The sequence below is a fragment of the Zonotrichia albicollis genome, chromosome 22 (assembly GCF_047830755.1).
Source record: "Zonotrichia albicollis isolate bZonAlb1 chromosome 22, bZonAlb1.hap1, whole genome shotgun sequence".
NCBI classification, from domain to species: domain Eukaryota; kingdom Metazoa; phylum Chordata; class Aves; order Passeriformes; family Passerellidae; genus Zonotrichia; species Zonotrichia albicollis.
The window spans coordinates 3104559-3120097 of record NC_133840.1 but is presented as its reverse complement, the minus strand read 5'-3'; the positions used below and the strand labels follow the sequence as shown (position 1 = coordinate 3120097).

The 15539-nt window shown below is 49.3% G+C and overlaps 1 protein-coding gene across 7 annotated transcripts in view; it reads left to right on the top strand.

The window, feature by feature from the left end:
* Positions 1-9177, top strand: part of RPH3AL (rabphilin 3A like (without C2 domains)) — a 45224-nt gene extending 36047 nt beyond the window's left edge. For all 7 annotated transcript variants that reach the window (XM_074556727.1, XM_005493546.4, XM_026797188.2 and 4 more), the window contains 3 exons: positions 2835-5781; positions 6855-7129; positions 8592-9177. In XM_074556727.1, coding sequence (XP_074412828.1) covers positions 2835-2869 — 35 coding nt within the window. In that variant the 3' untranslated portion in view covers positions 2870-5781; positions 6855-7129; positions 8592-9177. The remainder of the gene's footprint in view (positions 1-2834; positions 5782-6854; positions 7130-8591) is intronic.
* The last annotated feature ends 6362 nt before the right edge of the window (positions 9178-15539 follow it).

The window sequence follows — 15539 nt, the reverse complement described above, 5'->3', positions numbered from 1 at the left end:
AGCTGGCACTTCAACAGAGGCGCGTTGAGCGGAGCTGAGAGAAGGCTGTCACTGCCTGCTGAGGGTCAGAAATGCTCTGGTGTGCAGGAATGGGGTGAGACCTGCTGCAAAGATCCCCAGGTGTCACCAGGTCCAGCCTGAACCCTCCTCCTGCATCTCCTTTATGCTGGGAGATGGACAGGGAGTGCTGCTCCCAGCTCTCTTAATTTGGGCAGATTTACGCCCTGTCTTTCAGGAATTGACTGGATTTAGGAATGAGGTGCTGTCTCTCTGTGGGCTCCCTGGCTGGGTTAGGCATCCACTTTTTGCTCATAAATATTCAAGCTGTTAATACATGAGCCAGGCAGAGCCATCCAGCATTATTGTTGTGGCAGGAAATTCTCTGGGCATCTTTGAAGTTAAAGCATTAACTTCTATTTTCACTTCCATTCTTCTTCTCAGATGTCTGCTTTGCTCCCTCAGGGACCATGAGGAGGTGGCATTTTGCTTCAGTGGGTCTGACTACTCCATTCCATGTGGGAAAGAAAAAAAAAATAAAATGTCCTAACAGTAATTAGGCTCCAAATGAGGTAGTAATTTCTTTAATTACTTGCTTCGTGGCAGTCTTTGGGGAGTTGACTTTTGTTTTCCTGTGCTTGGTGAGAAAGTTGCTGAGATGTTTTCAGGCTTGTTCCTTGTTTGTGTGGATTTCCAGGGCTGGTTTTGCACAGGCTGGAAGAGGTGGGAAATCCCTGCTTTAGGGCACAGTTTGGGAAGGACAGAGGGATCAGATATGAAGGAAAGACCCTCACCCACACCCATGAAGCCCCTGCTCCCTTCATTGGCTGCCTCATCACAGTTTTCCTTCTCTTTATCCCCTTTTGCTCACTGGGATTGAGTTTTCCTGCTGCCAAGGAGGAGGATAAGTTGTCTGTCTTCCCCCAAAGTGAAAAAAATTGAATTGTGCCTTCATGGCTGAGGAGCTTTGAGCTGTCTCTGCCTCCTCAGATGCACAGAGCACCGAGTGGTCCTGCTGTACTTATAAATAAAACATAGCTCTGGGTAGTGGCAGCATTAGGAAATGATTCAAGGTTTGCATTCCAGATACAATGCATTTGTAAATATGAACCTCAGGAGAAGCCTGTGCCCCCTTTCCATGTTTTGAGGGAATTAAAATATTTTCATCCTCGAGTGGAAGAAGCAAAACATTTCCAGCTCTTTCAAGCCCGCCTTGGAGTTAAGCGAATAAAGGCTCAAGTAACTAAAAAATAAATTACTTTCACTACTCCTGTAATTCTTTATGGAGTTTTAAATTGAAGGCTTCTTCCTTCAAAATAGAGGGATGACAAAGATTCATTCTCTCAGCTCTTCCACTCAATCTATCAGGAAACAAGCCTGCTGCTGAGGATGGAACTCCTATTTTTGTGCCTTCTTTCCCACTGCAGAGGTTTGTGCTTTGCTCTGTGATCAAACAGCCTGTCTGGCCTCCTGTCCCCACCTCCTCAGGCTCATCCTCTGCCCTCTGCAATGCATTCACTCCAACTTCCCATTCAGCATTTTGCACAAAGCACCGGGGGCAGGAGCTGATGGCAGCTTCGCAAACAAAGCAGGAAGGGAAGAGCAGGGGAAGTCAGCGAGACAGAAGCGAAAAGTGGATTTTGGAGTCTTTGTAAACACACAGAGAGAGGTTCTGTGGTTATCTTTTAGCAGGGATGTCAGGCAGCAGCTGCTGGCAGGAATTTGCTTTGGGACTCCTGGTGCCTTGAACAATTGACATTGAATGCTGTGGTTCCCCTGTCCTTTCTCCAAGAGGAGCTGCAGTGTGTCCCAGCACAGCCTGAGCTTGGCCAGGGCACTGAAGGGATCAGCTCAGGGTTGTTCAGTCAACAGGAGCGCTGTGAAAAACGCCAATCGCTTGTTTTTAAATTTTAAAAGTTTAATAGCAATAAAATGGTTATAAAAATTGTGATACAGTTACAGTAATAATAATTTGGACAGTTTGGACGATATGAGACAATAGAAACAAGGAGTTACAGATGTCTGGGTACCTTTTCTGTGTAAAATAAGCCCAAAAAAGGATCCACGTTAACAGAGGATTAACCCTTAAATACAATAACCTGTTGCATATTCATACACCTCATACATGATGCATAAATTCCATTCAAACACAGGATTCTGTCTGGTCATAATCAACTTCTTCCTTCTAATCCTAACAGCAGCTTCAAGGCAGGAAGAAGTTAATTTATCCTGATAATGGGGCAATCAATTCTTTTTCTCTGAAAAATTCAGATGTCCTGTGGCTGCTATCTTGCTGTGAGTCCTTTCTTAAAAAAAATATCCTACATAGCATCGTTTCTATTTCAACATTTTGTCATAACCTAAAACTATATTTAACACAGTACTTAAGAGAATTAATACAGCATTACTTTCTAACACAACACATATAATGTTCATTTGAATATTTGCGAAAAGCCAATCATAAAATACGCATTTTTCCCAGCTCTGCCCAAATCTGGAGCAGAGCAGGGCTGCGCCCATCCCCAGCTGTGGCTGATGTCCATGGCTTAGAGCAGGAGAGCAGGAATGTCTCATGGACCAGTCCTAGCAGCACAATTCCTCATTTCTCCTCCTCTCCACATTTCCCTCCCCTGGCTTTTCTTCCTTTAATCGAGTCTAATGGGCTCTGACTGCTGGACTAATGATGCATAGATGTTCTCTTTATTATTTTTAGGGAGCTCTCAAAATGGCACTGAGCACACAAAAGCAACGTGAAATAACTCCACGAAGCCTCTCCCCCTCGCTGCTTTCCAAACAAAAACTTTTATTCTTTATTTTTTTGTTGTTGTTTTTTGAAGGCAAGCGAGGAGCCCACACCAGAACACGGCTCTGATTCTGAAGGGGGTGAAGATGGAGCTGCTTTGTCCTGGATCCAGCACTGCCATTCCTCATAACCCACCCCAGAGAGGAGCTGCTGCCTGTGGTGATGCTGTGATGGCAGCAGAGGGGCTGGGGCTGGGATTTGCTGCCATCCTTGTGTTTGTTGGTGTTTTGTTCTGTTTGGAGTGAGTTTGGAGGGGGCAGCAGGAACAGAAGCTCCTGATGGACCTGGTGAATCTCCTGTTCCCTCCCTCCCTCTCTGCTCAGGGTAAAGGAACATCCAAGGAATTTGCTGGACTGATGGGTGCCAGCTGATGGGGTTTTTCACTCCCCTTGGAGTGAATTTTTCACTCCCCTTGTGCTCATGGGAGGGTGGGGGTCTGGGGAGATGTGTTTGCTGCAGCACACCCCCAAACCCCAGCCCAGCTGCCCAAATGGGATAAAAGCTTTCGAATTACTTTTATCCTGTAAAGCTCTGCAGATTCCCCTCCCACGTGCACCCACCTTCTTTTGCCTTTTTTCCTGGAAGTCTGGAGCATCTGGCTGGCTCTGGTGGTGTCATCATGAGTCAGGCTCCTGAAAACTGCATGCCCTGGTCCTGCTTATCCTCCAGAACGGACAATTTCCCTCTGAGGCCTGACAGATGAGAAAAATCAAATTACCTCACGTCTCTGGAGCAATTAGATCTTTGAAGGCCTGAACAAAACCCACACTGGGAGTCTGTGTATTTTATTAAATGCTTTGGAGCTGACCTGTCTATTATGAAGAAACAAAGGATTCCAAAAAGTTCCCTCTGAAATCACGGAGTTAAAGGCAATTTGTGCCCATTAATGTCAGCCTTTCCCCTGGTTATTTCTCTTTTGTTCTGCTTCCCTTTGCTCTGGGCACTCTGTGTGCATGTAGTGTGTGTTCTTACAAACGGCTGCAGGATGAAGATAAATGAGATTGGGTGCTGGAACACTCTGGCAGGAGATGGGAAATCAATCCCTGGCTTGCTTTGCAGATGAGCCTGGCCCAACAGAGGCCGTTCCCTCACTGCTCCCCAGGTCAGTGCTGTGGCAGCTTGCTGGTGGAATGCTTCCAGCCCTCCCTGTGGGATCTGCTCCTGCCCTTTTGCAAATGGCAACAAAACCTTTGGGCTCCCTGAGATGGCAGAAAAAGAGATCACGGAGTGTGAGGGGCGCACCATCCGTGCTGGAGAGAGCAAGGGGTGAGGTTGTTCTCCTCTGAGGGATGTTTTATGGCATGGTCTGTTGTTAACCTGGCCATTAGCTGCATCTGTGCAATGGGAGATGCCAAAACCATCAGCTGCAGCTGAAAAAGGAGCTCCAGCTGAAATACTGGTGTGGTTTCAGGGCTGTAGGGCCTTCAGTTTTCAATGTGTGTAGGCACCATAGAGAGTTCTGTTGTGCCTTGAAGCTTTTGACAATCCAAGTGATTCTTGTCTGGCTCATTAGCGCAGTGCCTCAGCCAGCCTGGCCTGCCAGGCAAAGTTAATTCCACAGCAGAAAGAGAAGGGAAAAGACTTTTAGGAATTGACTCTGTTTTCTTTAAACCCGCTCAGCTCCGCACTGAGTTGGAAAGAGCTTTTGAAACCTTGAGTGTCATTCCTGGCTCTCCTTGTGTCCCTTGTGCTTCTCTCCAGGGCAGTGCAGGCAGGTCCCTGGTGTCCCCATTCCCACCCTCATTTCCCACCCCATGGGATCCCAGCTCTGCTCAGAAGCCTGGGAGTCCTTGCTGTGCCACTGAGAGGCATCAGCTTGGTTTTTAACTGAGGCCAGCTTTTATAAAACACCCTCAGAGATAAATTTGACATTGCTCTGGTGCTAGTGAGACTGGAAACTTTTCTTGCTTATTTTAACTTTATTTATCTTTTCTTTCTTACCTGTGTATTTTAACTCCATGGGGTAATTCCACCTGAGTTTGAACCAGAACTGTTCAGTCAGCTGTGGAAAGACTCCTCTTGGATTGAGGGAAGGATCTGGTCCTGGACAATGTGATCCAGGCACAACTGAATGTGATAGAGGAATATCTGCAGCTCTGGGCACTATTTTATTTTGAAGACCACTTTTCCCTTTGTGGTGATTGTCTTTGTTGTGTTTTGTGGCTTTTGTTGGAATATTATCCTGAACCTGTACCTGTCTTTTGAGCCAGCTCAATGTGGGCAAGAAGAGCTCAGTGAATGTTTTCGGTCTGCTCTGGTCATTTGTGTTTATTATTTTCTTGTTCTCACCTCCATCCCTCACAACTTTTATGTGGTGTTTTACTACTGGAAACAATAAAGCTTTTGCTCAGTAACAGCTCCTTGCCATTCCTGAAACAGTAAAAAAAGTGTTTTTTTTGTAGATACTCTTCAAATCCTCCAGCAAGGCAAGACAATAACCCGGCCAGTGGAAATGGGATTGGTGTGGCTGGACTTTAATTGAATCCTGCACTTGAAAGTCACCTTTTGTCTTGTCCCCTCCTCTGTGCCTGGTGCTGGCAGGGGCACAGATCAGCTCCTCAGCCCCTCCCTGGAGGTTTTCCACACTGCAACCAAGACCCAAAGCAGCAGCAATTGTCCCCACAGCCTCTGTGACAAGCAGGGCCACCAAGAAGTGCCTCTGTGTCTCCCCATTGTGAGCTGAGCTCACACAGCCCTGACTCTCCTGTTCCCTCAGCATTCAGCCTCAAGGTTTCAAATAGCTTTTTAATCTGTTTTTTCTTTGCTTTGCCCTGCTCTAAAAGCTCCTCGGTAATTGCAGTTGGGATTGTTGTGCTGGGGAGCTGCCGTCAGGCCAAGGATGGAGCGTGTCAAGGACTGAGCAGCTCCGGGGCTGCTGCTTCCCCTCCCTGCTTGCCATGACAACAGCCAGCAGATGGGAGAGGCGGCTGTGGGATCTCTGCGAGCCACAAACGCTGCCTGGGCACTGCCAAGCGCCCCTGGTTGGTTTTTATATTTTATTTTGGGATGGGGAGGGAGGGCAGTGCTTCCCCTGTTAAGAGTCGTCTGTGGCCAGAGCGATTGGGTGAGCAGCTGGTTTGGGTGTGAAAAATACCAATTTGTTTTTAAAATTTTAAAAGTTTAATAGTAATAGAATGGTTGTAAAAATAGTAGTAAAATTGGAGTAATAATAATTTGGACAATTTAAATTAGGATTATATGAGACAATAGAAACAAAGAGTTATGGACAGCCCGGGTACATTTTTCTGGGTATAATAAGCCTGAAAAAGGACCCACATTAACAGAGGATTAACTCTTAAAAACAACAGCCTGTTGCATATTCACACAGCTCATACATGATGCATAAATTCTACTCAAACACAGGATTCTGTCTGGTCAGTGTCAGCTTCTTCCTCTGGATCCAAACGGCGCTTTCAAGCCTGAGCGAGGTGGGAAGAAGTTCATTTCTCCTGATAATGGGGCATTAATTCTTTTTCTCTGAAAGATTCAGGTGTCCCTTGGCTGCTATCTCAGTGTGAGTCCTGTCTTTAGATAAAAAAGTATCCTACATAGCACAGTTTCTATTTTAATGTTTTGTTATAACCTAAAACTATATTTAACACACTACTTAAGAGAATTAATACAGCATTACTGTCTAACACAACACATATAATATTCATTTTAATTAGCAGCAAGCCTGGTGACTTGCTGCTAATCAGAGCCTTATCAGGAGAGGGCTGCTGGCAGACACCTCCTCCCCTGAGTGTGACTGACCTGTGATTCCCGAGCTGACAAATCCCCACAGCGCCATGCCTGCTTTTAGTTATTTGCAATTACACAAACTTCTGTTCCAGCAAACTTCTGCTCTGAGCAGAACAGGGGTGTGGGAGCTGCCCTGGTCTCTGGTTTTGGGGCTGGGTTTGGGGAGATCACACCAGCTCTGAGACTGGGCCTGACAACCCTGCTGGGTATTTCAGAGACTCATCCCCTAAAGAATCCCCTGATCCACTCCCAGCCCCTGGGACAGCAGCTGGGTCACCCAGAGCAGCTGATTCCACCATTCTTTATTTCCCAGCTGGTGAAACCAAGCCCTGGAGACCAAGAGAAGCTCAGTGACCATCCAAGCAGGGGCAGGAGGAGCAGCCCTGGAGCTGCTGACAGGACAGCCCTTCATCTCCAGAAGACACCCGTGCCAAATCCAACCCCTCCAAGCAATCACACCGTGGCCCTTCAAATGGTGCCTTGGAGGGAAGAAAAACAAACTGAGAGATGGAAATGAGGGATGTAAATCTTCCAGGCTGTGTCTGGGAGGGACCTGGTTAATCAGCATCACTGAGCAGCCTTGCTGTGGTAAGTGCTGAGGAGGAATTTTGCCAAATTCCCCGGGTTTGGATAGCAGGTGAGCTGTGTTCTGTTTGAATCCCCACCTCGGGATTGTTTTTCTGTACTTCCAGAGTTGCTGTGCTGCCTGTAACACGAGCAATTGGCTCCTGTGTCCTGGGCATCTTGGCATGGGATTTATTAATGTCATAAATAAGAATATCCCTGTGAGGGTGTGGGGTATTCTGGGCTGGGGAGTTCCTGAGCCTTTGTTTCTCCCTCAGCCTTGCCTGTCCCGGTGCTCTGGTGCTAATTGGTGCCACGTGGGTATTTTCAACACTAATAATGTTTGGGAGCTGCCTGGGGATTGCAGGTGAGGCTTTCCCTGAGGTGCTGCCTTGCCAGGTTTGCATCGTGCTGTGTCACAGATCCCTGTTCCTGACCTGTCACCGTGGGAGATGCTGGGATTAGGGTGATGGAGTGCTTGGAGAGGATAAACAATAATGATGCTGCACCCAAACAATGCCTTTCACTTCTCCCTCCTTTCTTTTCCTGTCGCTTCCCCATTCAGGCTTAATAAGATCAGTGCAGATAATTTCTGTGTTCGTGCAAAACATCATTTTCCCTCCTGTGCTTTGCCAGCTGCACTGCAGTGGGGAAGGAAAATTCCCACTTTCTTCTGCTTGGTTGTGGATGGGTGCATCTGTTCCTCGAAGATAGGGAAAGGAGGGTGAGAGGGCTGGAAGGGTGGAGGAGAAATCAGATGCAGCCTGGTGCATTACCTCTGTGCAGGGGGAAGCCTGCAGGAGTCTGATTTTTGCAGCACAGTCTCAGTCCTGATGGATTTTGAGATAACATAAAATTCTCCATGGCTTTTTCCTTGGAAACAGCCTGAGCCCTAGGCTGGGTTTAGTGCCATGGGTTAGGGTTTGGAAAACCACAAAGCCCAGAGCTCCAGGCACACTGCAGCTGCAAAATGGGATCCCAAGGACAACAAAAAACTGCCACAAAATGCCTTCCTCCAAAACTTTTTCCTTGGAAACAGCCTTAAACCTAGGCTGGGTTTACTTCCAATGTTAGGGTTCCAGCTAGGTTTAGGGTTTTTAAACCACAAAGCCCAGAGCTCCAGGCAAACTGCAGCTGCAAAATGGGATCCCAAGGACAACAAAAAGCTGCCACAAAATGCCTTCCTCCACAACTTTTTCCTTGGGACCACCCCTAACCCTAGGCTGATTTACCTGCCCAGGGTCAGGGTTAGGGTTCCAGTTAGGATTAAGGTTTTTAAACCACAAAGCCCAGAGCTCCAGGCACTCTGCAGCTGCAAAATGGATCCCAAGGGGAACACAAAACTGGGGTTTTGCTTAGTGGGACAGCACAGCCACCCCACAGGTGCCTTCCTCACCTTCCTCGGAACAGAGCTGGGCTCTGAACCGAATCCCGCAGGCTTGGATTCACCCAGGTGAGCAGATCCTAATTCTCCTTTTCTTTCCAGCCTCTCCAGGAGGGGAAGCAGCAGCTGTGGCTTGGTTTGGGTGAGCAGACCCTGCAAACACCATCTGAGCTTTCATTGCTGTGGCAGCATCCTCGTGTGCACCAGAAAAGGGGACAGAGGGCTCACAGCATCCCAGGGAAACCTCCCCAGCAGGAATCCCTGCTCCTGATGGCTTCAGGTAGGTTTAATCCCAAAGGCACTTTGGGGTTTTTATCTCTTCTCATCTCGCAGGCCAGCACTCAGAGATAAACCCCTGTAATTTGCAGATTTGTGGTTACCCCGAGCCTGGGTGGAAATGGTTTGGACAGCCCTGGGCTGGCCCTGCTGTCAGTTTTTATGGCAGCCTTTGGAAGGAGCCAGCAGTGATTTTGGGGGGCTGGAGATGCCTGGGAGTGAATGTGCAGCTCCTGATCCCTCCCAAATCACAATTCCCGGGGTTGTGGAGGGATGTGGTGACTCCCTGAGCAGCTCTGCCCTAGGGAAGCACTCAGGGATGCACAGCCAGTAATTTTCAATTGAAAAAAAAAAAATTAATTTTCAGTAATTTTTAATCTCACCCTGTAATTTTGTGGGTGGGCCGCAGGACTTGGTGCTCAGATATTCCTGCACTCCTTTCATGCTGGGGCAGGTTCTGCTGAGGAGCCCAGGAGGGGAAACTGCTGATTTCTTACAGCCCCATAAACCTGATGTTGCCACCAAACTGCTGTGATGCTGCTTTGAAGGGATTTTTTTGCCTTTCTGTAGTTGCAGAATTTCTGTGGTTTCCGTGTTTCTGTGCTAAGAAATCAAGAACCAAATAATTGAATCTCCCTCCCCCTTTCCTATAAAATCAAGTAATCGAATCAAAGAGCGCATGATTTGAAGAGACAGAGAAAGGAGTTCATTTTGGCCTCCCTTTATTGGCCTCTTAAATTCTGAGCTTTGCAGCCTGCTGGGAGTGTTTTATGGATCCCTTTTCACAGCTGTGAGTGGGATGGACTCACCTGCTCCTTTTCCTGGGATTTGGGAGGCAGCAGGAGCTTGGGGGAGCTGGGAAGGACAAATTTAGCCTGGGTGACCCCAGTGCTGAAGCTGGGGATGGATAAGGGGCATAATGAGGTCCAACCTGTGTGAGGAACACCTCGAGGAGGGGAAATTTTGCTTTTTGTGGGCACCTGAGTGGTTTGGGATGTCCCTGACAGCAGGAAATGTCTCCAAGGTGGAGGGTGCCAATGGCCTGTGACTGGTCAAGATGCAAATGAGATGTAAATTCGTGTAAACATATGTCCCGTGCAGGTAGCAGCTCATGCCCAAATTATGCAAATGGGATCCAAATTGGAACCAGAAGGAGAGGTGGCATTCCTCAAAACACAAACTTTAAAATGAAATTATCACCATTGAGGGGGGCACCTCCCAGGTCATTAGAGGAGTCACTTTGCCCCAATGCTGAAGCTGGGGATGGATAAGAGGTATAATGAGCTCCAATCTGTGTGAAGAACACCTTGAGGAGGGAAAATTTTGCTGGTTTTTGGCACCTGAGTGGTTTGGGATGTCCCTGATAGCAGGAAATGCCCCCTGGGTGTAGGTGCCAATGGCCTGTGCCTGGTCAGGATGCAGCTTGATGGGGATGCAAATGGGATGTAAATTCATGTAAACATATGTCCCCGTGCAGGTAGCAGCTCGTGCCCAAATTATGCAAATGTGCTAATCCAATAACGCTAATGCCATGATTATCCAGCAGCACGGGGTTCATTAATATGGTTCCCTGGCTCTTACACCCATCACTGTCAACATCGTTGTGCTGAGCCCTCCAGCATCCCTGGCACGTGGGGCCGCTCTCGGGGAGGGCAGAGGGCACCCAGGGCATGGTGGCACCGGGAAGGGCCCCTCACCTGCCACCTGTCCTGGCCAAGGGGCCACGCTCTCCTCGAGGCCCTTCCTGGCAGGAGCAGACCTGGAGCAGCTTTCCCAGCTCCTGCAGAGCAGCCCGGGCAGCATTTCTCCATATCCGTGCTGAGATCAGATGAACAGGGCTAGCAGGGCCATCTAGTGACTCCTCTGGCTGCTAAATGACCTGGGAGGTGCCCCCCTCAACGCTGATCATGTTAAACTTTGTGTTTTGAGGAATGCCACCTCTCCTTCTGGCTCCTGTTTTTTTCAGCTGGGTTTTCTTTGCTCCAAAGTTTTCTTTTCCCTGGATCACCACAGAGCTGGGAAATGCTCCTGCAGTGGAGAGGAGCTTTGTGCTGAGTGGGGTGACGTGAGGTCAGGCAGTGAACAGCCCCCGGGTCTGAGAGCATCCTGCAGGCTGGCCTGGCTGCCCAGCCCTGCCAGGAATGCTGCTCTGCAGGCAGGAATCTGCTTGTCTGGGCTGTGGCCTCAATTCCTTCCCTGCTGCCCTGCAGGTGCTGCTGTGAGTTTGTTTTTGTGGTGCACGTGTGAGCAGCCCTGCCTGCTTCAGGAAATTTGGGGTTGTTTGACTGTCGAGCAGCCTGATCCCATTGTGGATCTGTGGGGTCTTTCCTCCTTCTTGTTCCTCTTCCTTCTTTCCCCTCTTCCTTCTTGTTCCTCTTCCTTCCTGCTCCTCTTTCTTCTTTCCCCTCTCCCTTTTTGCTCCTCTCCCTTTTTGCTCCTGTTTCTTCTTGTTCTTCTTCCTTCTTCTTCCTTTTTGCTCCCCTTTTTGCTCTTCTTTTTGCTCCTTTTCTTGCTCCTCATCTTGCTCTTCCATTTCTGTTGTTTTTTCATGTTGGCACAATGCTGGGATTTGTGGATGGAGCCAGGAGAACGCCCTGGCACCCAGGATGGGTGATTCCCTCACATCTCATGGTTCAGCCTCATGCTCCGGGGGTGGACAGGACATCTCCCAGCCCAGGGAGGAGCAGCAGGCAGGACAGAGCTGCCCCAGAGCCGTGCCAGGTACTGCACAGAGGGGTTTGTGTGGATTGCTTCTGACAGGATGTCATTAGCCTGACGTGGATGTGGGAGAGGAGCAGCTCTAAAGCTCTCTTAGTGCAGCCAAATTGCTCTTTAATACTGCAAACCCAAGATGTTATTTTGTGAATCCCTGGAGCTCGCTCTGCTGCTGGTTATTGGTGGCGTTTTCCCCTCTGCTTGCAGCCAGCTCTGAATCCCTGGAGCGTGGGGTGGGAGCAGTTTCCCCTCTGGTGCCTCTGTGGAGCTCTGCTGCTTTCTGCCCTCACTTGGCTCCTCCTGTGCTCACTCTGGGAGCTGCTGTGACTCCTGAAATGCCTCTTCCCACCAAAATGTGAGCAGAAAGTCTATCCATTTCCATGGCAACGGGGCCGGGCCCTCACTGCTGATGGGGACTCTGTTCCTGGACATTCATGGAGTGGGAAGGGCCCAGCCCCAGCTCAGCTCTCCAGGCCAGCATTGGTGTCCCAGCCACCACAGCATCAGCTCTGCTGCAAAATGAGCACCAGGCTTTACTCCTTGAGCAGGGATGGGATGCTGTCATCCTCCTGCAGCTGGGAGACAGCCGGGAAGAGGTGAAAGCAGGGTGGAACTCCTGAGACAAGTCAGCTGGATAATCTCAGAGGACGTTGACTCCAGCTTGGGGAGGCTCTGAGAGCAGATAAAATTAGTCTAATAGGAGTTGATGCTGCACAGAAGTCTCCCCTCCCTTGATTGCAAGGGTCTGCGTTTGTCTCACAACAATCAGAGCCAGCCGCGTGAGAGGGTGGCTCTGGTGATGGCAAACCCATGGAGTTCAGAGGGACACACAGATCAGGAGAGAAATCTGAGGGAAAAAACCCAAAAAGGTTCATCCCCAAGAAAACCCCCCTGAGGACTGAGCCCAGAGAAATCTGAGGAAAAAACCCAAAAAAGGTTCATCCCCAAGAAAACCCTGAGGACTGAGGCCTTGACAGTGCTGTGCCCCAAGACTGGATGTCACCCCAGTCCTGGGCACTGCTGGGGTGGATTTTCCTGCTGTGCACGGCCCCACCCTGGGTGGGTTTATGACCTGCTCCACAGAACTGGGATTTACAGAGCTGTTTGTCCCCTCTGCTGGGCTGGCAGTGCCTGGGTGTTGGCACAGGGGTGTCAGGGTGCAGAGCAGGGCAGGCCCCCTCACCAACACGAGGGCTCAGGATGCTCCTGAGGACTCCAAAAAACCCTCAGGGCATGGAAATTACAAAAGAAAACACCAACTATTTTGGGATTCCCATGGAAATGGCAACATATGCTGAACGTTAAACATCAGCCCCTACCAAAAGTATAAAAGCTATTCTGGGCCCATCCTGAGGATGCAGGGAGAGCTGATGCCTCCCTCCCTCCCTCCTCCTTTCCAGCTCCTTTCCAGGTCCTTCTGCAGGTACCAAAATGCTGGCCAGGAGGATTCCATCCACCTTTTCCACTGGTTGGGTGTTTCATAAAGTCCCTGGGAACCTTAAGGAATATTTTGAGGGGAGAGGGCCCTTCCCAGCTGGCATTTGGCCCTTGCCTGGCTCAGTGCAAGGGTTTGTTTGTGTCTGTGTTGTGAAAAGGGATGTGGGCTGTATTCCACCACAGTGATTTTGCTCACAGCTAGTAATTGCTGGTTAAATCTGGTCAAATAATGGTTGTTAGCAGGGCCTGTTGGAGCACAGATAACTTCAGATATTATCCAAGCAGAGGAGCAGTGGGGGCCGGGGTGCGCTGGGATATCAGCACTGATGGGGAGCCTCAATCAGCACAGCCTGGAATAAGCTCCTTAGGATTATTTTGGCCAAGTTTCCCGGTTATCACCATTATTATTATTGCTTTACTTAGCAAATGCAAAGGCTGTTTGACCAGGTAAGGAGTGCAATGGGCTCAGCCAGGGCAGGGAACTTGGAGGGGAGCTGAGCATCAGCCAGGAGACAGAGCCTGAGCCAGGCACAGGTTGCTTTTCAATTAACCCCCTTCCCATGCACACAGCCATGCTGCAACTCAGTGGAAAAAAATAAAAAATACGTTTCATAGCTCCCAATCAGGGGAGCTGAAGGCAGGGTCAGAGCTGAGGGATGGGGGTGGTCTCTTGCAGCAGGGTTGGCATCCCCTGGCAGTGTTGGCATCCCCTGGCAGTGTTAAACCCCCCAGCTCTGCCCCTGCAGCCAGATTGAGCTGCTGGTGCCTGCTGGCACCTTCTCCTGCCTTACAGCTGTGGGGACTTTCAGGCTTAAAAATGGTTGGGAAAAGCAAAATTCCAGCTGGGGCTGGTGTTGCCTGTGTCACCTCCCTGACCCAACTCTCCGAGGTCAGGGATGAGATCCAGAGGTGGTGAAGGCTTTGATTTGGCATCTTTGTGCTCTCTCCAGCGGAGCAGGGGGCTCAGAGAGATTTTGAGTTGACAAAGAAATAAATAAAGAACCAGTGGGTGAACCCCTGGCAAGCAATGGGATGGGCCAGCCTGCTGCTGTGCTCTCCATTTGGAAATGAATTGATCAGACTGGAATCAGCCCCTGCTCTCATGGATTTAAAGCTGGAGCAGCAGAACTTGGTGCTCAGCATTTGTAAGAGAATTGGTTGAAGTGTGTCCTGAGGACAGACAGTGGGTTTGGGTGTGTGTTTAATCTGTGTTGTGAATTTTTGGGGGCTGTAGGAACATTCCTTCTGTTTCCCCATTTCCAGAGGAGGAATCTGGGCTGTGGCACAGGGAGAGTGAGTGCCACAGGCGTTTTGTGGATGTATTTAAACCTGTGCTTGTGCCCTTGTTCAGGGCAACATTTAAAGTAAAACCTTGGAGTTCTCAGAGCCTGGACTGGAGTTGGAGTGACAGTTCCTGCATCCCACAGCCCAAGCACAATGTCACAGGTGCTGGGCTCAGTATCTTGGGAGAAAACATGGGTTTTGACAGAGAAAATTGCTCTTCTCCTCATCCCATCCCTGCTTGGATGGGGGCTCTGTGATATCCACCTCTCCCTCCCTATGCCCTGACAGAGTGGCTCTGCTCCTGCCAGGCAGAGCTGTGGCTTCAAATTGCCATTTTAACGTTCAAACTCTCTCTTTTCCTCCCGGGGGGCTGCTGGGTAAATCAAACTCCCCCTCCCAGGGCAGCAGAGGCCACGGGCGTGGGCAGAGCAGCCCCAGCAGAGCCAGGGATCAAATCAAGTCACATTCCAGGGCATTAGACAGACGGTGGGAATTAAGAGCTTTACCTGGAAACTGGCTTTGTATCTGCCAGCCCTGCTTTTGTCTTCCAGCCCAACTTTCTATTTTTGTCCCTTTCTCCTTCTGTGTTGCTTTGTGTGACATGTTTGGGGAGCCCTGGGTACGTGTGGGGCTGTGCAGCCCAGGAGGGAGCACTCAGGTAGGAAAAATGTGGTTTATCAAGACCAAGCTGCTTTGGGGCTCATTAAAGGCTGAGAAAATGCTCCAGCTGTTTTCTGCAGGCTTGGGATCAAGCAGGGACCACAGTCCCACCTGGGCTGTGAGCAGTGAGTTTTGGTTTGGGTTTATCAGTCTGTAGGGCTGGTGATGGGGTCTCCATCAGGGGCAACACCTGCCCTGCTTCAGGGAGTTTTTCTGCTTCAATTCTGCCTTTTTTTGTCCCCTTGTTGCTCTTCTGGGTGAGCTGAGCCTCTCCCATTTGGTGCTGCTGGATCCTGATTCCAGCTGTGCATGCAGGAGGAAGAAGAGTCCAGAGGTTCACCTTAATTCCCAGAGCCTTGATTTTCAGCCCTATAAAACAGGAGGAAGAAGAGTCCAGAGGTTCAGTTTAATTCCCAGAGCTTTGATTTTCAGCCCTATAAAACAGGAGGAAGAAGAGTCCAGAGGTTCAGTTTAATTCCCAGAGTCTTGATTTTCAGCCCTATAAAACAATCTTTGCCCATTTGGGTCTTTGAGGAAGCGTTTGAAGCGATGACGCTTTTGTAATGGCAGTAACGGCATTAGGCTCTCGCGTGTAACTTGATTTTATTTATTTATTTATCTGCCCTTTCTCAGAGGAAATTGCTGCTATTTTCTGGGCATCAGGCCCAATTTCTGCTT